At 50.1% G+C, this 23117-nt stretch overlaps 1 protein-coding gene across 9 annotated transcripts; it reads right to left on the reverse strand.

The window, feature by feature from the left end:
- Nucleotides 1-17: 17 nt before the first annotated feature.
- KDF1 (keratinocyte differentiation factor 1) lies at nt 18-9423 on the reverse strand. Of its 9 annotated transcripts, none has more exons than XM_059376780.1 (5): nt 9318-9421; nt 8023-8178; nt 2847-3914; nt 2332-2406; nt 18-1778 (listed from the first exon to the last, which is right to left on the reverse strand). In XM_059376780.1, the coding sequence occupies exons 3-5, from the start codon at nt 3880-3882 to the stop codon at nt 1696-1698; spliced, it is 1194 nt and encodes a 397-aa protein (XP_059232763.1). In that variant the 5' UTR covers nt 3883-3914; nt 8023-8178; nt 9318-9421; the 3' UTR covers nt 18-1695. The 9 variants fall into 9 exon arrangements, with proteins under 9 accessions (XP_059232763.1, XP_059232760.1, XP_059232762.1 ...); XM_059376777.1 differs by having other exon boundaries at nt 9257-9413; XM_059376779.1 differs by having other exon boundaries at nt 8010-8178; nt 9257-9413.
- Nucleotides 9424-23117: the final 13694 nt, after the last annotated feature.

A 23117-nucleotide genomic window follows, 5' to 3' on the forward strand; every position in this document is an offset into this window, starting at 1 on the left:
CTAGCCCAGATTCTGCCATGTGACCTAGAGCAAGGCCTTAGACCTCTCTGGGGCTGTTTTTCATTACTTAAAGGGAGAATTAAAACAAGGCTTTTTAGTCTGTGTGTGACAGAGCAAAAGTGAGTTTTTCTGGTTACACAGACCAGAATATATTGTCATATTCTTAAAGGGGTACATCACTCAGCAAAATTTAAGACCAACTGGACTTGATTCCATTTTCATCTCTAAGACCATTTCTCACTGTGGACATTCTGAGTCTTGGGGAGGCCTTGACATGCATGATAGAGCTGAAAGCAAGGGGCCAGTTTTGTCACTAGCACTGGGGCCTTTTCACAGACCCCAAGGGGACCATCCTGTGTGTCTGATAGGGAGCTGGATAAGTAGTTTGTCTAATTGTCACTTCCCAAAAGGGCCTGTGGGGACAATAAAAAGGTAAGGTATGGGAGCTATAGGTGAGTAGGTAGGGATCGTGGGCACCTAATTCGTTCAGCCAAGAATGGGCTTGTGGGCCTGCTCTGTGCTCACTGCTGAGGACAGACACTCCTGCATGCGAGGAATAGCTAAGTAGGATTTTTCTGAACCCAGTTGGGCTTGTGTCCAAACGGGGACCATCTTCTGCCTCAAGCAGGTCAGCTTGCCAGCTTTGGGGCAGAACTGCTAAGAGGCCAGCTTTCAGGTCCAGGGCCAGTTACTAGCTGTGTGACAAGTTCCTTGACCCCTCTGAGCCCCAGCCTCCTAGTCCTGACCCCACTCCAGGGTTACTGGGAAGGTCAAGAAGGTCCCAGTAGATTGCAGTGCTCTATCAGAACCAGGGAGAGGTGGAAGCAGCCTCATTTGAGGCTGGGAGGGGGCTGACCCATCCTCAAGGATTTGGGGCAACTGCAGGGATGGCGAGAAGCAGGCCAGGCTGTAGGCGGTGAACTGGGTGAACCGAGGGGTCCGGGTAGGCCTACCTAGAAGAACCTCTGAACAATGACAGAAACCACTTGTCAGACCTTTCTCAGGTACGTAAACTATAGAAACTGGCTCACTGGAATTCAGTGAACCTGAGAAGTGGACATTCTTGGTCTCATTTTAGCCTTCTGACTTTGACCCCACAACACTAAGGCAGGCTGGGCACTCTATCCTGTCTCTTGCTCTGTGTATCGGTCAAGCAGATTGGACAGAAAGAGCATTATCACAGCCGAGATGTCCAGGCAGTCATCTACTATCTTTGTACTTGAAACTACTGTCATGTTAGCATATAGAACATAAGCCAAGAACCAATAGAAAACGTGGAGTGGGCACTGCCCACAGAATTTGAGACAAGAGGCCCTGCCTGCCCCCCAACCCAATCCATTTAAGATAAGCTGCTTTGAACTGTCACCCTCTCACGTGCTACCCTCATCCTGGGGAGAGGGGAGTTTGCTTGACTGGTTATGGTAGAGCTGGGATTCAGTCCCAGAAGGTAACTCCTCTAAGTCTTTGCCTTTCATGATCCAGGCTGCCTGAAGACCGTGGGCAGGAAGGAACAGGCCCAGGCAGGGGTCAGGCCAGCGAGGGATCCAGGGTGATGTGGGCACCCGTCGCTCAGTGAAATGCACATGGTCCAGGAACCAGTCAGCTGAAATGGGAGGGGCCAGGGGACCCAGCCTCCTCCAAAGGGGGGGCCTGCTTCCCCTCTTCTGGCTGTGGGCTCTACTTCTCCCAGAAGGGTTAGCAGTACACCTGGAGCAGCGGTGCTCCTGACGAGTCTGTGTCTGTGCCCTGGAAGGATGAATCGTGGCTGGCTGGGTATCCTGAGGGGAAGGGAAGAGGAAACAGAGGCTTAAGAGAGGGAAGGAGCTCATCCAGGTCCCACGGACAGGGAGAAGCCTGTCAAGGAGCGGAGTAGGACTCAAGCGTGGGTCAGTCTGATCTCAGTCCAATCCTGACTGGATCCCACTCAGGTTCTTGACCTCTCTGAGTCCCAGCCTTGCTGTCTGTCAAAGGGGAATGACCCCACTCCTGGGGTCTCTGAAAACTACAGCGGCAGCAGTAGATGGCACACAGGGTGCCTTTTCAGCTCCAGTGCATGGCCTCTGCCCTACACTGTCCTCCCCAGTGACTGGCGGAGGGGCTCAGATGCAACTTCTGGGCACCTGCCCCCTGAATATCTCCCAGGTGAACCCTTGAAGCCAGCTTGTAGGATCAGGATGGGGTCTAGGCTGCTCAGGCTTCTGGTTCCTTTCTGATCCCATCCCCACGCATCCCCAGAGGAAGCTGGGAGAGGGCCATGGCAGGGGTGGGGGGGGCGTGGAGGGGAGGCCCGAGGGCAGTTTCCTCTCTGTACTCATCAGGTCAGGACCAAACCTGGGGCTCCATAAGGCCTCAGCCTCCTGGCGATGACATCTGCAGTGGTCTCCTGGGAGATCTGCACTGTGAGTTCTAGGGAGGGAACAGGAGGGGGCAGTGGTCATTATCACATCCTTTCAACCCTAACCCCAACTTTAGCTCCCAGCCTGATGAGGGAGGGATCATCTACACCTGGGCCGGGCTTGAGAAACAATGTTTAAAACAAAGACACAACTAGCATATGTGTATGCGTGTGCATGTGCGTGTGTGTAGTGGTGTCTGGGTGGGGGATTTGGTTAGGCCAGGGCCCAGGTCTAAATTCATATGGGATCCTGGATCTGTTAACCAGGCTAGGCCTGCAAACTCCGGCAGCTTGTACCAGGGGACAGAGGAGTCTCTTAGGGGACATGAGAGGACAAAGGAGAGCAGGGACTGGCCGAGGGTGGACCCACAGTGGCCAACCACCCAGTGTAGCCCTCCCTTGGCCAGAGTCTCCTCCACTCTGTCCCTCAGCCACAGGGAACCCCACCTACCATCCTGGCTGAGCCCTGAGCCCACCATGGTCTCGTGGCCACTGTCAGGGGCAGCAGCAGGGGCTGCACCCCGCACGGAGCGGCCCTCTGTGGTCTGCGGGCGGGCTCGGCTCTTGCGGGTACTGATGCGAATGATGCCGCGAACCAGGCGGCCCTCGGCATCCTGCTCATCCAGGTGGTAGTCCTGGGTGATGCTGCTGATAAGGTCCGAGATCTTACTGGTCTTCTCCAGGAACACAGTGTCTGATGTGCACTTGGCCAGCTCGTCAATCTGGTGTACACTGAATAACTCGGTCAGCTTCTTGAAGATGAGCACATCGATCTCTCGGCTGGACATGGAGCCGCTTCCTATCTCAGGCAGGTCCAGGTCCGACTCATGGAAAGAGTAGTACTCTTCGGAGCCACGAGGGCTGCTGGCGAGGGTGCTAGGCAGGCTGTGCCGCATGGGTGGGGGTTCAGCCAGTGGCTCCTTGCAGCAGGAGTCCGCATCAGGGGCTGGGGAGGTGGTACTGCGGTAGGGATACACAGGGATGCCTTTGAGCTTGACATCAGGGTAGCTGAAACTGCTACCCATGGTTGACTTGAGCCGCTGGCCGTCCCGCCGGCTGGGAGGTGCACGATCGGGGCTGGGGGGTACTCCATTGTGTTCTTTGGCCCAGCTGGCTTCAGCAGTCCCCTCAGGGGAGTCGCCAGCAGACAAGCAGAGGCTGCAGCCCCGCATGCAGGCCCCGCATCGCTGGAGGCAACTCCGGCAGCGGCGGAAGCAGAAGGCAGCCCGGCACCAGTCCCACACCCACGGTCTCCAGGGCAGGCAGCAGGCCGGGGGCTCAGCAGCAGACTCAGGAGAGCTGGAGATGAAGGTAAGGCTCTCGGGCCCATGGTGGCCAGGGTCCTTGGGGTCTGGCCTGCGGGTGCGGCGGGTTGGTGGGGGTTGGGATGGCTCATCAAAAGTCTCCACGCATAGTTCTGTTGGCCGCTCCCAGGGTCCCAAGCGTGGGGGCCCAGATGATGGGCGGGGGTGTCCAGGGCGGGGCATGGCTCATTGCATGATTTGTTGCAGCCAGGCACCTAGGGAGGAGAGGCCAGGAAGGAGTCACATTCAAGGGTGCAGTTAGGCCCAGGAACCCTCACCTAGCGTCCCTCCCTCTCCAAAGAAGAAATTCTGTCTCTGGTCTAACCTACATTTCAAAATTTCCTGGGACAGGGCACCTGGGTGGCTCAGTCAGTTAAGCGTCTGACTCTTGATTTCTGCTCAGGTCATGATCTCAGGGTCCTGGGATCAAGCCCCATGTCAGGCTCCATGCTCAGTGCACAGTCGGCTTGGGATTCTCTCTCCCTCTCCCTCTGCCATCCTCTCAAATAAATAAATCAATCTTTTAAAAAGATGTCCTGTGTATTATATAAGACTGATGAATCACTGACCTTTACCTCTGAAATGAAAAATACATTACATGTTAATTAATTGAATTTAAATAAAAATTTAAAAAAATTTTTAAAGTGTCCTGAGATTTCACACCCAGGGATGTAGTGGGGTGGCTACCATTGAAAAAGCAGAAAATGAAAGGCACTGGAGACGTGGGGATGGAGGAGCCCTTGGAGAATGGTGTGGCTGTAGCAGACAGCACAGCAGTGCCTCCAAAAATCAGACACAGGACTGCCACGTGGGCCCGCCATCCCTGCCTGCAGTCCCCCAAAAGGACGGAAAGCAGGAACCGAAACAGACATTTGCATGCCAGTGTCCACACAGCAGCATTATTTGCAATAGGCAAAAGGTAGGAACCACCCATATGTTCACTGACAGATGTATGAATAAACAAAATGCCACATATACTTACAATGGAGTATTATTCAGCCCTAAAAAGGAGTGAGACTGATATGTGCCACAACACCGATGAGCTCTGAGACATTATGCTAAAGGAAAGAAACCTGACACAAAGGACACATATTGTATGGTCCCACTTATATGAAATATCTAGAACAAATTCTTAGGACAAGAAAGTAAAACAGTGGTTGCCAGGGGCTGAAGGCAGGGGCAAATGGGAAGTTACTGTGTAATGGGTAGATTTCCACTTTAGGAAGACGAAAATGTTCTGGAGATGGATGATAGCGGTGGTCAAACAATACCCAACAATGTGAATGTGTTTAATGCTGCAGAACTGAATGGTTAACGTGGTAAAAAAACATTTTAAGTGGCAAATTTTATATAATGTACATTTTACCACATGAAAAGAAAAATCTCCAGAGATCTCCCTTTCCGGGGAATGGTCTCCCTCAGTTTATCCCCTCTGTTGGTAATCCCACCCAACAGAGTCTCTGAGGCTCTCAACACATGCTTCCCCTGTGAACCTGACCATCACTACCTTCCCTTCCCCTCTGCCTTCAAATCAGTCATGGGAATGTGATAGATCCCCTGTCAATGTTTCAGTCCGGGTGAGATTTGCTCTGCTAGCAATATTTAACACCAAGCATTCTTTTGCTTCCTTTGATTAGACAAGAAAGCCAAGCCACAAAATACACTTTCTTTTCCTTCTTGACTTGGTTGCTAGCAAGCTCAGAGTGAAGACTTCATTCATTCCATAATCACGGAGCCCGGCCCCACGTTAGGCACTGTAAAACCACGGATGATCTGCCTTTGGCTCAGGTCATGGTCCCATAGTCCTGGGGTCAAGCGCCACATCTGCTCCCTGCTTAGTGAGCCTGCTTCTCCCTCTCCCTCTGCCTGCTGCTCCCCCTGCTGTGCTCTCTCTATCTCTCTTAAATAAATAAAATCTTTAAAAAAAAAAAAAACCATACACAGATGAATAAACTACAGACCCTGTTCTTGTGATTCACTCATAGTTTTGTAGGAAAAACAGATGCTTAAAATCTCCTAAGATGGGACATGTAGGTTATATGAGGCATTTTGGGAATGAATAACTATGCCTAAGGGAGTCAGGGAACCTTATGTAGTCATGTGTGGAAGGTTCTTGATCCCATGTAGGGATTTGCCATACAACAACTTGGATTTTTTGCAACACTGATTCTTTATCTGTTTATCCCTGATTTAATGGCACTGGGGTCCCAGAACTGGTGATGTGTGAGGAGCCTAGGAGTAGACATCAGGAGATCTGTGTTCTAGTCCCAATTGTGGCTCAAACAGACAATGTGCTTTGGACAAATAAATGCCACTTCTTTAAATCATCTCTCACCCAGGTACTATCAAGGCTCCCGTTCTGGCCACCTACATTCCCTTCTACTTGCTGCAGCCAGGGAGAACTTTAAAAATCTGGTGAAACCTGGCATATTCCACTGTAATCAAACGACGAAAGTTAACAATCCTCAGTAAAGGGATGAACTGACATCCTGTGCCTCCTGGTACTCGGCACTAAGAAGGAAACCACATCACTTAAGAAGTACTTCTACCCCAAATGCATAACCTGAACGTAATCATGAAGAGATGTCAGACAAGTCCAACTTAAGGGAATGACAACCAAATGCAATGTATGATCATGGATTGGATCCTGGATCAAGAGGAGAAATTGGATACTGGATAATGTGGATAAGTGGTAAAATTTGGAAGTAGACTGTATATTACAGTAATATGCCAATGTTAAATTTCCTGAATTTGATTACTACGGTTTTATAAGACAACGTTCTTAGTCTCAGTAAGTATACACATGTCAACAAGCTAATCTCAAAAGTTTCCCAAGAAAATCAGAAGATGCATATGTCTCAAGAAAGTAAGGGAGGGAGGAAGGAATGCTAGCCAGGGCAGCTGGTAAGAGGATACAGGAGTTCTTTATTCCTGCCATTATAGAATTCACTCCCCTGACCCCATTCTTCACTCCTTCTCCAAGACCCCTCCAACTCCCCAAGCAGATGGGAGCCCTTCTCCCCACAGCTTTCTGCTGGGCTCTGTCAGCTGGGTTGGCCTTGAACCCACTGTTTGAAGATAAGCCTATATGACCCCAAGGGGCAGGGACTGTGACTGTGTCTGACTGCTTTCTGGCTCGGTGTTGGAACAGGGTTGGGTACAGTAAGTGCTTCAGGGGACTCACACATTCTGTGTCACCTCGGAGTAGAATCAGGACCATTGGGTAGGAAGAAAAAGGACTTAGGCTCTAGGCTGACCAGACTAGGAGTAGCAGCAGGCTCAGGGAAGAAGGATGAGATCCCCTCTCCAAAAGTGTGTACACAGAGACTCTAACAGGTGACTTGGAAGTCCCTCATGATCCAGACAGGCCAGTGGTTTAAAACCTTTGCCTTGGGGGATGAGTATGGAATCATTCATTCACTTAATTAACAAATACTTAGCGAGGCCTACTGAATGCCAGGCATTGTTCTAGATTTGGTGGATACAGTGGTAAAAGAGACAAAATTACCTAATCTGCAGACCTAAATCTGCATTCTAGTGAATGAGTTAATTATTGATGGCTTACATTGTTCTATGTGCTGTGAATGTATTAAACCAATTCTTGGGGCACCTGGATCGCTCAGTGGGTTAAGCCTCTGCCTTCGGCACAGGTCATGATCTCAGGGTGCTGTGATCGAGCCCCATATCAGGCTCTCTGCTCAGCAGGGAGCTTGCTTCCCTCCTCTCTCTGCCTACTTGTGATTTCTCTGTCAAATAAATAAATAAAATCTTAAAAAAAAAAAAACACCAATTCTTACAACCTTATTTGTAGGTATTATTGTTGTTGTTGTTACTATACACCGAGGCCCAGATAAGTTAAATAAATTGTTCAAGTCACACAACTATTTGTACCCAAGCAGCCTGGCCCAGATTCTTACCCACTACCTCATCCCATCTATTACTTGGGAGGAAGGGGGCAAGCTGGCCAGCTGCCAGCTCCATGGACAAGTCTGAACCCATGGAGACCACAGAGGAAGCCCTGAGTCTTCTAGGCTCAGGCCTTGGATGAGGAGGTTGGGTGTCTCTACATTGTTTGAACCACACTGAGCTCTGGGCGACCTGGGGTTTCTAAAAACATCAAGGGGTTACTGATGATGGTCTGGGTCACTCCTTCTCTACCTCCAAGGCTTAAGGATTTGCTACTATTCATTAAATTCACCCACCAAATATTTATTGAACACTACCATGTGTCCAGCACTGTGCTAAATGCTGGGGAAATGGCAGGGAATGGGCCAGAAACAGGCTCCGACCCAAGAGGACTTTCACTTTACCTAACAGTCACACCTGCTCAGGAAGTAGTGTATCTCCACTTTACAGATCAGGAAGCAGAAGCTCAGAAGTGACTTGCCCAGAGACACCGAGCTGGAAAGGGATGGAACAGGATTTGTGCTGTGGTCTGCCAGACTCTGGAGCCCATGTACTTTGTTTTGTGCCACATACCTGGAATGGGGTGAGACAGAGGGAAGTGGGGAGCAAGACCTAGGGTAAGGACAATAGCTCCTCTCAGTTTCCCCCTCTAGGTCCAGAAACCTCCTGAAGTCAATCTCAGCCCATTTTTTTCAGGTTCTATCTTCCCCTAACTGCTGCTGTCCCCACCCCCCCCAGCCCTAGGAACACTGGTCACTTGGTTGAGTGAAGGCAGGGCCCCCGCTCCTACTGTGGCCTGGAGCAAGACTCTGGGCCTCAGTCTTCTCCTCTTTAACAAGGGAAAAGAGGAGTATCTTCCTGGGCCACTGCTGAGGTTTAAACGAGTTATTCTGTGCAGGCTACTTGGTGCGGTGCATGGGGTGGGAGGGGCTTGGAAGCTGGGCGCCCCAAGTCGCTGCACGGATCTTCCTCAGAGTCAAAAGGTCCTAACCCACCCTCAGCAAACTTCTCTTGATGGTCTTCCCCCTTCCCTAGTCCCTGAGAACACACACACGGGTCAGTCTCTGTACTATTCCCCTCCTCCCAAGGTCCCCAGGACAGGCCCCACCCCTGTACCCTAGCCCAGTCTAGCACAGCCCACCGAGAGGGGCACCCCAGCCCTGCTCGGAGAAACAGCCTTCTACTCTCGCACCCGGCGTCCCCGCACCCTCTATTTCCTGCCCCGAAGGCTCAGCCTGTGACTCCGGCATCCGGGGACACCTACTCGCGAGGCACGGGAGAACCAGACCCCGGCACTGCCCCTCGGATCAGCACAGCCCCTACACCAGCAGGGCCCTCGGGGCGAGCACCATCCTCTCCAGCTGCAGCGGCCCTCCGCCCGCGGGCAGACGCAGCCCCTCTCCCCACCTGACATCTTTCCCCCAGCCAGCGGAGCCCTGAGGGCGACCGCGGCCCTCCCACCCCACTCTGCCCGCCCAGCCCCGGCGCCCGCTCGGGCCGCTCCCAGGCCGGGCCCGCACACCCCGGAAGTGGGAGGGTGGCGCCCGAGGAACTGGTCCCGGGACCCTCCCCCGCCCAGGCGCAGCCTCAGGGGTCTCTCCACACCAGTGCCGCCGTGCTTCGCGCCCCCACGGGCCCGCGCGGGGCTTACCTGTCCCGCCAGGTGAGCCGCCTTCGGCTCGGCCCCTCCCCCCGCCCCCTTCGCCGCTCACCTGGAGCGCAGGTGAGCGTCTCGCGGGAGCGCGGCACGGGCCGCCGCTGGGGACACACTTCCTGCCTCCGCGAAGCTCTGCCGCCGCCGCCGCCGCCGCCGCCGCCGCCGCGCACCTGGGCAGAGGCCCCGCCCTGGGCGCCGAGGGTGGCGGCGGGGTAGGGGTGGGGGGCCCGAGGCCTGGCTCGCGCGCTGTGTCTACGCCCTCCAAGCGGTGCTCAGCCTGGTCTGGCTAAGTGAGGCGGGCAGGGTAGACCGACGCTGGCAGGGTAGACCGACGCTGGCGGTTCAGTCTCCTCTTCCGTTGAATGGGCAGGTAGTCCGAGCAGTCTCCGAGCACCTGGGGAGCTCTTGCCAGCTCTTAAAGGCGCAGCTCCAAGGGTGTGTATCTCCTGGGATGCCTTCCCTGGCCCCTAGGCCTGTCTGGTTTCCTGTTATATAGAACAGTTCTCCCTAATTCATTATCATAATATTCAGCACACAGTTTTCTTGTCTTGTGACTCCTCCTTTTCTGACTTTAGGACACAGTCTGGTCTTGTTCCCAATGCTCCCGCTGCCCAGTGCAGGACGGGCGCATACTAGGTGCTCAGCAGATTTTCTCGATTGAATGAACCGCTGGGCTCCCCGAGTTTTTCCTTTGCCCTGAGACAAAATAGGGGGTGTGCCCTGAGACAAAATAGGGGGTGTCCTCTGCTTAGCTGCGCAGTTCACCTCCGTTTGGGAAAGTCTGCAGGGAAGATCAACTACCTCTATTCTGGGGCCAAGAAGCAGAGTGGAGGAGGGGGCTGGACTGTCCAGTCCTGAAAGACATATCACAGAGCCACAGAGGTGACCAAAATGGGCCATGACTACCACATCCCATGGAGTCTCTGGAAGAGGGACCATCACTGGGTGGCAAGAAGTCAGGGCTCAGACTCTCTTGGGTTCCTGCTCTCCAAAAGAATAATAACAACAGTACCAATAAACAAATGACTTTCTTCCTTTTCTTTTTTTTGAACACGTGACGTTTAAGGAGTAGCTCCAGGACTCATGCTTGCATAGTATTATTTAATCCTCCCACGAGTCTGTGAGGTGGGTTAGGTGTTATCATTCCCATTTTACAGATGTGGAAACAGAATAAGGAAGGAAGGGGAAATTATTTGTTCAGGCAGTTGGAAAAAAAACGTGTGAGTTTGGGCAACACACTCTCTTCTCTAAGCCTATCTGTGGAGATAATAATACCTCTCTCTGGCTGGGAAAATTAAAAAAGATAATGGATGCAAAGTGAGATCAAGGATATGTGGAGAGATCTTTGGGGTAAGGATTGGTAGGTAGGAAGAATTCAGCACTGCCTAGGTCTCTCGCCCTTCATGTACTGGTACACATCCTCCCAACCATAGACGGAAATCCTGCTGACTAGGATAGAGATCTTTGTCTGCTCTGTTTGGGTCTCAAGCCCTCCCTTTGTCCAGCCAGGGTGGACCACTCCTTGGAAGATCATTCCCATGGCAACTGGAGCGTTTCTTTTCCTGTCTCACCCCTCAGGGCACCATCATCTCATTCTGTGGGTCCCTTACCATATCCATACAGCAGGTGTTCAATTCCACGAGAAACCCTCTGCAACTCCCACCACATCTTGTCCACATTCTTACCTGGGGGCAAATGGTACAGTGTATCCTCATTTGGAGCTCAGAAAGTGAGTCACCGTGTGTATAGCTGAAATCTGTGTATCCTAAGACCAGCAAGTCCATTCCTGGGTACAACCACAAGAATGGCACACATATGGGGTGCCTGGGTGGCACAGTTAGGTTAAGCATCCAGCTCTTGATTTTAGCTCAGGTCATGATCTCAGGGTCCTAGGATGAAGCCCCATGTGGGCTTAGTGTCAGCAGGGAGTCTACTTGGGATTCTTTCTCTCTCCCTTTCCCTCTGTCCCTCTCCTCGCTCATGCATGCTCTCTCTCTAAAATAAATAAATAAGGGGCATTTGGTGGCTCAGTCGGTTAAGTGATTGCTTTCAGCTCGGGGTCCTGGGATCAAGTCCTGAATCAGACTTCCTGCTCGTTGGGGAGCCTGATTCTCTCTCTGCCCCTCCCACCACCGCTCATTCTCTCTCTCTCTCACAAAAATAAATAAAAATACTTAAAAAAAATAAAATAAAGTAAATCTTAAGAAAAAAAAAAAGGGCACATATGTGCCAGGAGCCATGGATAAGAATGGTAGCAGAAACATTGTTCATGGTATCCCCAAACCAAAAACACTGAAATACCATTGACAGGAAATGAAGAGATGTGGAATAATTATACAACAATAGAAAATGAATGAAAAAACAGCAATACAGCTGAATCGTGGTGATATAATTTTGAGTGAAAACTCAGTCAGAAGAGCATGTGATTCTTGATCTCAGTGTTGTGAGTTCCAGCCCTGCTTACTAAAGAGATTACTAAAAAAAAAAAAAAAAAAAAAAAAAAAAAAAAAAATTGATTAAAAAAAAAATGCAAGTCCCAGAAGAGCATAGATGGAATGATACCCATTTTGTAAAATTCAAATATAACCAGAACTACTAAATTTAGGCATAATATTGGGGTTGAACTTCATAAAGCTGCTGGGTTGTGACCTGTTTTGACCTATAAAAAGGGTAAATTCATAAGGCCCAGCCTAATTTATGTGTGGGGAAAAAAACTACTAAAAAAAAAAAAGCAAGAGAAGGAAGAACACAAAATTCAGAATAGTGATTACCTGGGGGTGGGGGGAGGAACAGTAAATAGATAGTTTTTAGTGATTTTGTAGTTCTTGGATTGGATGATAGGTTCAAGTACTTTCATTTTTATCATGAATGAATGAATGAAAAAGTATACATTTATGCTGTAAATAATGAAGGCTGTTGTCACTTGCAAAGTTCTCAAGGTAGCAAAAATGTGAGAATCTAAGTTTTTCTCCCACTCATTTATTTATTCTTTTTTTTTAAGGTTAAGGTATGTTTTATCTTATAACTCACCTTTTTAGTGTACAGCTCTGTAGGTCTTTGATTTTTTTTTTTTAAGATTTTGTTTATTTATCAGAGAGAGAGAGCACAGGCAGAGGGAGCAGCAGACAGAGGGAGAAGCAGGCTCCCAGAGGAACCAGGAACCCAAGGGGTGGGACTCGATCCCAGGACCCTGGGATCATGACCTGAACTGAATGCAGACAGATGCTTAACCAACTGAGTCACACAGGCTCATCCCTGTGAGTCTTTAAATGTTCATGCAATTTTATGACTCAACACCACAATCATGATTTACTTAAAAAAAAATCTTAAAAAAACAAAATGATGTTCCGATACATACTACAGGCTAGAGGAATATTTTTTAAGATTTTATTTTTAAGTAATCTCTACACCCAACATGGGGCTTGAACATACAGCCCTGAGATCAGGAGTTGCACACTCCACTGACTGAACCAGCCAGGAGCCCCAGCATAGATGAATTTTAAAGACATTATGCTAAGTGAAATAAGCCAGACACAGAAAGACAAAAATTCAGATTCCACTTACATTAAATATTTAGAACAGACTAATTTATTAAGACAGAGATTAGAGGTTACCAGGTACTGGAGGGAGGGGGGAAATGGGAAGTTATTGCTTAATGGGTACAGAGTTTCTATTTGGAATGATGAAAAATTTTGGAAATAGATCATGGCGGTGGTTGTGCAACAGTGTGAATGTAATTAATGCCACATCGTACACTTAAAAGTGGTTAAAATGGCAATTTTTATGTTTTATCCATTTCCTTTTTTTAAAAAAGATTTTATTTATTCATTTGAGAGAGAGAGTACGAGCAGAGGGGAGAAACAAACTCGCAAACACGCCATTGAGCAGGGAGCCTGATGTGGGACTTGATCCCACAACTCTGAGATTAAGACCTGAGATTAAGACACTTAACCATCTGAGCCACCCAGGCACCCCTATATATTTTCTTTTACCATAATTAAACACACCCCACAAAATTATGACCTCTTTTTAAAAAGATTATTTATTTGAGAGAGACAATGAGTGCACAAGCTAAAGAAGGGGCAGAGGAGGAAGGAGAGAGAATCTCAAGGTAACTCCCCGCTGAACGAGGACCCCAATGTAGGGCTCTATCCCAGGACCCTGAGATTATGACCTGGGCTGAAGAACTGGACATTTAACAGACTGAGCCACCCCGGTGTCCTGATGAGTCCCTTTGAAAACAAAACAACATAACTTATGGGCCCAGTATTCAGTGCAACAAAGGAAACATCTACTGGAGGATTTCCCAGATAACAACAAACCTCTCCTGTGTACTTCCCTTCTCAGTTTACAAAGAAAACACTTAAATTTTATCCTTACAAGAGGCTGAGATAGGCATTGTCATATTCATTTCACAGATGGGGAAACTGAGGCTCATTAAAGTCCCAAGGACATACTGTGACAGAGCAGTACCCAGGCCTCTAGCTCCCAGTGTCGTACTCCTCCCAGCCCTCAGAGCTGTGTTTGGGCTTCTTTCTAAGCAGAAAGGCCTACTTTTCTAACCAGAGCTTCCTGAGCTCAGTTTTGCCTCTTGGCTGTGACCAGGGGCCCTCATCTGTTGCTTAACTCGGCTTGATGTCTGCTTCTCTGGTCTCCTTCCTCAGCTGCCATTCAGGCTACTTGGTTGGTGACAGCCTGGGGTGGGGGGTGGGTTCTGGCTTAGGCCACTGGCTGGCTGGAGATGACTAAGGAGGACAAGTCTGGGTGTAAAAGTATAAACTTGGAGTTAGATTTGTTGAATTTGATGATTTGTGAGGCACCTGGGTGGCTCAGTCATTAAGCATCTACCTTCAGCTCAAGTCAAGATTCCAGCGTTCTGCCTCAGGCTCTCTGCTGGGCAGGAGGCCTGCTTCTCCCTCTCCCACTCCCTCTGCTTGTGTTCCTTCTCTCACCACGTCTCTGTCAAATAAATAAATAAAATCTTTTTTAAAAAAGAATGTGATGGTTTGTGAGATAGCCAAAAAATATCATGATTGTATATGTAGCTTGCATTCAGAGTGCTATTTGGAACCTCTACGATGTGCAGATTGGGTCACGAGCAAGAGCAGTGGGTCAGAGGAGTATGGATCAGGCTGCAGGGTTGTCTGCTGCCGGCTTCTGGTGTGCGTCTCCCATAGGGGCACTAGGGGGCAGCATGCAACAGTGGAAATTGCCAGAATACTGAGCTAGGCTCTGAGTCGGAATTGAAGCTCTTGCAACCTCAGCATGTCTCATCTGAAAATGGGTTTCCTGTGAGGTAGGATAGTACGGTGGCTCAGAGTGTGAATTCTGCAGCCAGGGGGTCTGAATTTGTGTCCCTGTTCTGCCACTTGCTAGCTGTGTGACTTTGGCCAAGTTATTGAATTGATTACAACAGAGGCTGGCAGGTAGTAAATGTTAAGTAAATGATAGTTATATTATTTTAACCCCTTCTTCCCTCTCTGCCTCCCCAGCCATGCTGGGGCCAGGACTGTCTGGGACAAGGCCACCGCCCCTGAGAATAAACAGGAAAACCTGTTACTGCTGCTGCCCATGACCACCTGTTACGTGTTAGGTATCTTCTGTGCCTTATTCCATGTAATTCTCACCATCACTCAGTGAATAGGTCCCAAATCCCCATTTTATAGCTAAGAGATCAGAGGCTCAGAGATTTAAGCTGCTTGCCCAAGGTCACACAGCCAGTAAATGGTAGAGCCCAGAGTTCATTCTGAACAGAGAGCCTGAGCTCCTGCTGGGGTTCCTCTGGATACCCCAGAAATTGGGCCCTGGACGTTGTTCCAGGCCCCAGCAGAGTTGGGGAATCTGCCCTCAAGAATTCCCTTCTGTGATCAGCTCTGGTTCCGCTCACCATGTCTCTCTTGTCCAGGTAGAATTTCCTGAGATTCCGAGTAGAATAAATGGAACGGAACCAGCGAAAGGGAACCCCTCCGTGTGGAAGGAGACAGAATGGTGGAGCATGAGTGGAATTGGAAAATGGGAGCTGAAGCCATCTTGGCTCCTCTGGTTAGTCAGATGTGTCTGTACAGGTCAGACAGTTGGCCAGTGAGTTGCCTCTCCCCTTTCCTTCATTGGCCAAAGGGTGGTGTGTCCTGGAGGCTGAGAAAAACCCAGGAAGTCTGGATGTTATGCTGGGGAGTGAGGGCCAGTGAGTTGGGGTCTGGGCCGAGAGGATGACATACATAGAGATACAAAGAGATGTGCATAGGGATTCTAAGGAGCTGGGCTGTGGTGGCTTCTGGAACTCTAGGTAGACAGCTGGGTAGGAAATCCCAAGTCCACGTGACACTGGGGGATTCCTGGGGCTCCCCGGCTTCTGTTAGCACGGCTGCCAGTTGCTGGTCCTCAAGGGACCTGCAGGCCAAGGAGCCCTCCTGTACCAGGCTGAGGCAAAGGCTGTTTCTTTGGTCCTGAATTTGATTCCAGTGGAAGTATTTTCTGCAGAGTCCTTGTGTTGAAAGTATCTTCATCCAGTTCCCTGGAAATGAGGCCCGTGAGGGGAATGACCTTAGCTGAGATTGGATAGTGAATAAGCAGCAGGGCCCAGAGGGGGTGGATTCTGCTCCCATGCTGCTCTGTGCGGTGGCAAGAGAGGTCTGGGTTCCAGTCCTGCCTTTATCACCTAGTGGCTTTGTGAGCTGGGGCGAGAGGCTCAGCCTCTCTGGCTTTGAGTTTCCACATCAGTAAAATCTGTTTATTCATTCCACCCTTTTCTTGTCTATCCTCCACCTCGCCCCGGTACTGCTCCCTCACTCTCTTCACACACACACACACACACACACACACACACACACACACACACAGTGGGCATGGATACCCATGGCCAGCGCTGAGTCTTCTGGTCACTTACAGGGAACAGTCAGGGCAGGACTTATAGAGCAGTCAGCTCTGGCCACTGAACACCAGCCCTACTTTCTGGCTGTCCCCCGCAACCAACCTGGCATCCCCATTAAGCCTTCCTGGAGAGCTCCCAGCTTGAAGGCTGCCTTCCTGAGGTATCCCCAAAGGCTGCCTGAACCCCTCTGTTGCCCTTGACCTCCTCTGATGCTTTCCCTGTTCCCAGATGGGAGCTCCAAGAGGGCAAAGTCTGGTCGAATTCATCTCTGAGTCCCCAGCACCCAGCCCAGGGCAGGATCCAAAGGCTACAGCCAGGAGTGTTTTTAGAAGGAGTAATTGAAGGAGGAGGCCCCTCTGACCCCTCTCCTTTCTCAGGCACCCACGACCACCACCATCATCCTCCAAAACTGCTGATGTGGCAGAAAGAGCCCTACAGTGTGTGGGCAGGGGAGACGGTCATGCAGACCCTGGATGGACTGTCACCCCGGCCTCTTCCTGATTGTGTGAACATGGGAAATGAGCTCACTTCTCCAAGCCTCAGTTTCCTCTTCTATAGGTGGGCTTCCTGAGGGGACACATAAGCTGCGAACAGAAAGATCTAGGCAGAAAGACCCATAGCATAAAGCCCCCAAGGTGGGGATATGCTGGACATGTTCAGGAAACAGAAAGGAAGCCGGTGTCGCTGGGGTGCAGTGAGCAAGGGCTCGGGAGAGACCCTGGGGTTGGGGATGGTGACGTGGCAGGCACGGCTCTACTACACAGGGCTTTGGAGGCTACGGAGGACTCTGTGTGGGGAACTGACTGGAGGGTCTTAAGCAGGTGTGTGGCTTGATCGGACCCAAACCTCCAAACCTTCATTTTGGTCACTGGAGGGTGACTGGAGGCGAGGGTAAGACTGGAAGCAGGGAGCCCAGTGAGGAGGCTGTGGCCGTGGTCCAGGCGAGAGATGATGGCTGTCTGGACCAGACGGGCATCTGGAGATGTGGTGAGAAGTGGTCAGACATACGATGTATTCTGGGAATGGATTCCACAGGACTGTATGTGGAGGAGAAGGACAGAGAAGAGGCAGGATTGGGCCTTGCTTCAGTTATCTATTGCTGGGAAATAAACCATCCTAAAACGCAGTGGCTTAAAACAAGGATATATTAGTTCTGGAAAGTCTGTGGTTTGGCTGGGGTTAGCTGGCCGGTTCAGCTGGTTTCGCCTGGGGTGGCTGCTGGGGTTGCATTCAGCTGGGGGCGGCTGGGGTTGGCTTACCAAATCACCCAGGACCTCTCCTCACCTGACAGTCTAGCTAACCGTCTTACAGGGCAGCGGCTGGCTTCCGGGAGGACAGGCCCCATTGTGCAAGTGCCTGTCGAGTCTCCCATTCACGCTTCTTGATGTCCCATTGACTAAAGCAAGTCATAAAGCCAAGCCTGGAGTCAACATGGGAGGGTGCCCACAAGGGGGCATACATACCAGCAGACCCAGTTCATGAGAGCCACCAGTGTGACAGTTGGGCACCTCCCCCACTCACCCCGGGTTTGTGGCCTGAGGAACTGGAATTTCCTCAGGAAATTCAAGGGTAAGGGAGAAAAACCAGGGTTCAGGGGCGCCTGGGTGGCTTAGTGGGTTAAAGCCTCTGCCTTCGGCTTAGGTCATGATCCCAGGGTCGTGGGAATGAGCCCCACATCGGGCTTTCTGCTCAATGGGGAACCTGCTTCCCCCTCTCTCTCTGCCTGACTCTCTGCCTACTTGTGATCTCTCTTTGTCAAATAAATAAATAAAATCTTTAAACAAACAAACCAGAGTTCAACAGAAGTCCTGGGATGGTGCATTGCTCTTCCCCAGGACCTTCCAAGTGAGACACTGAGGAGGACAGGGGGCCCAGGAGACTGGCAGCAGTGGAGACACAAAGCCCTGAGGCAGGTATGGTGAGGCACAGGTTGCGTAGGTGTGGGAATCAAGGCAGAGAACGTGAAAAATGTCCAGGCCGTTCTCACTGAACAGGCATCACGAGTGCCTACTCCGTGCCTTGCCCTGGCCTGAGCACTGTGGACACAGAGAGGAATGAGACTTGGCATGTGACCTCAGGGAATGCACAGTGTGTGGGGAAGACAGATCATTCCCAGAAACGCCAACAGGACGTGAGAGGAGACGGCTTAGTGCGGCGGTGGAAGTGTGTCCAGGGTCTCAGGGGAGGGATTCCTGAGTGGTTCCCAGCGGCGGAGTACTAGAAGAATACATAGTTGGTCAGACAAGATTTGGGAGCTGGAGCAGGCGGAATCCAGCCTGGACCCCAGCCTGGGTCAACTGCCCTCTGGGTCTGACAACGAAGGGGTGAAAGTAGACCCACAGGTGGGCTCTGGGAAGACCATCTGCAGATACTTTTCTTTCCATTTGATGGATGAGCAAACTGAGGGTCAGAGTGGGGAAGCCGTTCTACCCAGATCTGACTCCTCACATCTTGTGCTTTTTTCAACTATGTTCAATTCTTGCCAAAATCATAGGGAAGGTGTGGAAAGGACAGCTTTCTCCGGAACTCACAGGAATGCCTGGAGGGGCTGGTGTGGGAGCTGCGGCGGGGTGCCCCTCCCTGCTGTGTGTCCTAGATTTGTGCCTCCTGGAGCAGGCAGAGCCTTGTGAGGAGACATAGCGGGAGGTGGTGACATAGACTGGAGATGGGCAAACCCAGACATGGAGCCCCTAGTCTGAGCAGAAAACCCCACTCTTGCCCTAAGGACCCTCCTGTGGAGTCCAGCCCTCGCCCCCTCCCTCTCTGTGGAGGTGGGAGAACATGGTCTGAAGGATGAAGGATGGAGGGGAACTGTGTGGAAGTTAGGGAACAGAGGTCAGGGTCAGGGGAGGGCCTGGGGTACCTCTGGCTAGCTGGGAAGGGTCAGGGCTTATCAGGCTTAGCTCTGGGTGCTCAGGGTAGGGATGGAGGGAGGCTAGAAGCTTGGGGGCTGGTCTAGCTCAGCCTCAGCCTGAGTGACCTGGAGTTTGTCCCACTCTTCTAGGCTGGTGCCCAGAGTCCCCAGAGCTCTGCCAAGCGGAGCCACCAGCCCAGGAGCTCAATAACACAAGAGCCAGCTAGGCCCCCCAGCCGCCCCCCCTTGAGCACTGGAGCCCTGTTGCTCCTTCCCCCCAGCCTGTCTGGAGGCAGCAGGGCGGTGGCCGATAAGTCGGGCCCAGGGAGGGAGGGGTGGAAGAAGACGGAGGGGGAGGGCAGGTCCTGGCATCTGATGCACTCACAGCCAAAGCCTCTTTTCCTTGGACCCAGAGTGCTCTGCAGTGGGGCTGGAAGCCAGCCCCAGGGAGAGACTGGGAGCTGGGTGCAGGGGCAGGGGTGGGGAGTTGAGGGGGCAAGAGGGGGGTTGGGGGGAGGAGAAGGCAGAATCAGAGAAAAGCCTGGAGAAGGAGGTAGAGATGGAGAGTCTGAAAGAGAGAGAAGGGGGTGCAGAAGCAGGTGTGGTGGGTATGAATATGGGTACATGCATTCAGGCAGGCAAGAAAATATGCTGTTTTTATTTACATTATTTTTTAAAGATTTATTTATTTCAGATATAGAGCAAGAGCTAGCCCTGGAAGCGAGCAGGGGTGAAGCAAAGGGGGAGGGAGAGGAACAGACTCCCCTCTGAGCCCTACATGAGATCTTGACCCCAGCCAAAATTAAGAGTCAAATACTCAGTCCACTGAGCCATCACGTGCCTGAAAATAAGGTATGTTTAAAAATTTACTCAGAGGGGCATCTGGGTGGCTCAGGCAGTTAAGCATCTGCCTTGGGCTCAGGTCATGATCCTGGGGTCCTGGGATGGGCTCCCTGCTCAGCCAGCTGGATCTAGAGTCTCCAGGCCCTGGAGGGTGTGCTGGGCTGGCGCTGGCTGCTCAGCGATAGGCTGCAAAGGAACAGGGACTCTGCTAAGGGACAGATCCCCTGACTCAGGGGCCAGAGGGACAGACAATTGCCTAGGGCTTCTAGGGACCAGAATGCGACAGCCTTCCCCATCCTTTTCTCTGGTGGGGTGGGAGTGGCAGTTCAGGTTCCCCAGTCCCCGGGAACAGGTGGGTCTAGGCCCTGGGCTCAAGGGGAGAAAACGGTATATAAGACAAATAACACACAAAATGTGTGTTAATTGACTGTTTGTGTTATTAGGAAGAAGAGTAGGCTCTTAGTAGTTAAGTTTTTGGAGAGTCAGAAATTATACATGGATTTTTTACAGCACCCCGGCCCCCACACTGTTCAAGGGTCAATTGTATATATATTTATACCTGTCTCTATATAAAAGTATATGTACCATTTAAAGAGTAAAGATAAAAGGAACATCCTGGGGGCGCCTGGGTGGCTCAGTCGGTTAAGCTTAGGGAAAAACAAAAAGGAGCATCCGGGCACCCCCAACTAGTTTAATTGGACATGTCCCTACCTTTGAAGCCTATGTATGGCCCTCTTCTGTTGCTTCCCCTTTCTCATCCTCCCAGAGAAAAATATCATCTTGAAAATGGTGTCCATCATTCCCTTAATGTTTGGGCAGATTCATCCATTGGACTCATCACCTAAGACCCATAACATTTCTAGAAGCCTATAAAAATGTTTCCTTCTGGGACACCTGGGTGGCTCAGTGAGTTAAAGCCTCTGCCTTCGGCTCAGGTCGTGATACCAGGGTCCTGGGATCGAGCCCCGCATGGGCCTCTCTGCTCAGCAGGCAGCCTGCATCCACCGCTCTCTCTCTCTCTCTCTGCCTGCCTCTCTCTGCCTACTTGTGATCTCTGCCTGTCAAATAAATAAATACAATCTTTAAAAAAAATGTTTCCTTCTAAAATCAGAGATGATTGAACAAATGGGTTAACAGCGCTTTATGCTTAGGTTGCTAAGAATTTTTAACACAAATAATGAATTATCAAGTGCATTTTCTGTATAAGTTGAAATGGTTACTTGGTTTTTCTCCACTAGCATGCTAATATGATTAATTCCACTAGTAGATTTTCTGATGTTGAATCAACCTTCCTAGAATAAGCTCAACTTAGTCATGACATGTTTATTATCTTTTGAATACATTGCTAGATTGAAGTTGCTGATATCATTGAGGGCATTAACATCTATGTTCTTAAGTAACATTGCTCTGTAATTTTTCTTTCTTATACTGTCCTTGGCTGTTTTCTTTTTTAAAAGATTTGTTTATATATTTTTTAAAAGATTTTATTTATTTATTTGACAGATAGAGATCACATGTAGGCAGAGAGAGAGGGGGGAAGCAGACTCCCGCTGAGCAGTGAGCCCCATGTGGGACTCAATCCCAGGACCCTGGGATCATAATCTGAAGGAAGAGGTTTTAACCCAATGAGCCACCAAGATGCCCCTGTTTGTTTATTTTTAGAGAGAGAGACAGAGTCCACACGTAAGTTGAGCAGGGGTAGGGGTATAGGAAGAGGGAGAGAGAGAATCTCAGGCATACACCCTGTCCCCCACTGAGCTTGGAGCCCGATGTGGGGCTCAATCTGGGGACCCTGAGATCATGACCTGAGCTGAAATCAAGAGCCAGACGCTCCATCGCTCCAACCGACTGAGTCACCCAGGCGCCCCGTCCTTGACTGTTTTTGATGTAAATTTTTATTTTTCCAGGCATTTGCTGAGTTTACCTTTGCTTCAAGTTCATTGTCATAAAATTATCTGCAATATTCCTCTGTTATCTTTTAAATTTTGGCTACTGCTACAGTTCCCTAGTCTGTTTTTCAAGTCCAACACTGTTGAATTGTGCTGCCTTCCTTTTCTTTCTTGATTTTTTTTTAAAGATTTTATTTATTTATTTCACAGACAGAGATCACAAGTAGGCAGAGAGGCAGGTGTGGGGTCGGGGGAGCAGGCTCCTCGCCGAGCAGAGAGCCCGATGCAGGGCTCAATTCCAGGACCCTGGGATTATGACCTGAGCTGAAGGCAGAGGCTTTAACCCACTGAACCCACCCAGGCACCCCTCTTTCTTGATTTTTGACCAGTCTTCCCAGGAATGTCTCAGTTTTGTTCCTGTATCAGTTCAGAATTAGTTTCAGCTGGAAGCAATAGACCCCCCACTGTTCGACTATCCCCAGAATGAGACCTTTGTCTTAAGGTCCTCACTGACACCCATCACCTCCCCGTTTCTGGCTGCAGGATGGGGAAAAGGAGAAAGAGCTGCTTGCCAGTTGCGTGCCCAGGCTCAGTCTTTGGGGCTCTCTCCCTCTCTCCCTTCTTCATCCCATGGTCCCACTAAAGACTGCCTATGTCTTGAGAATTTGGAATTCACATCTGCAGCCTACTCTTCTCTCTTGAGCTCCAGACATGCAAATTCAATGTCCATTCAAAATTTCCACTTGAATATCTGTCTAATAGGTATTTAGAACTCCACAGGGCCAAAATTTAACTCTATAGGGAAGAAAAATCCAACAAAATGCTGGAACTCAAAGGGTCCCTTTCTTCTGAATGCTTCCTGATTGCAGCTTGAAACTTGATTGCAACTTGGCTCCCCCTTCCCAGAGAGAAGGTTCTGCAGCTCCTGGAATGACATCATTTGATGGAGCTCAACCAGAACTTTTTTTTTTTTTTTTTAAGATGTTGTTTTTAAGGGTGCCTGGGTGGCTCAGTGGGTTAAAGCCTCTGCTTTCAGCTTAGGTCATGATCCCGGGGTCCTGGGATTGAGCCCCGCATAGGGCTCTCTGCTCAGCAGGGAGCTTTATTCCATCTCTCTCTCTCTCTGCCTGCCTCTTTGCCTACTTGTGATCTCTGTCAAATAAATAAATAAAATCTTAAAAAAAAAAAAAAGGAAAAAGAAAATAAATAGAATAACACAGAATAGATTAGACCGGGAAATAGAAGTGTCTCTCACATGTGAATAGGGTAAAGTATTGTTCATGAATCTCCCATCTGCTTACTGAATCCTATTGTAAAATGTCCTATCATGTGTTGAAGTAAAAAATATTGGTGAGGCTTTGGGTTTCAGTGGGTGCCTTTACGGCAAACACCAGCTAA

This window comes from Mustela nigripes, chromosome 14 (assembly GCF_022355385.1).
Source record: "Mustela nigripes isolate SB6536 chromosome 14, MUSNIG.SB6536, whole genome shotgun sequence".
Lineage (NCBI taxonomy): Eukaryota > Metazoa > Chordata > Mammalia > Carnivora > Mustelidae > Mustela > Mustela nigripes.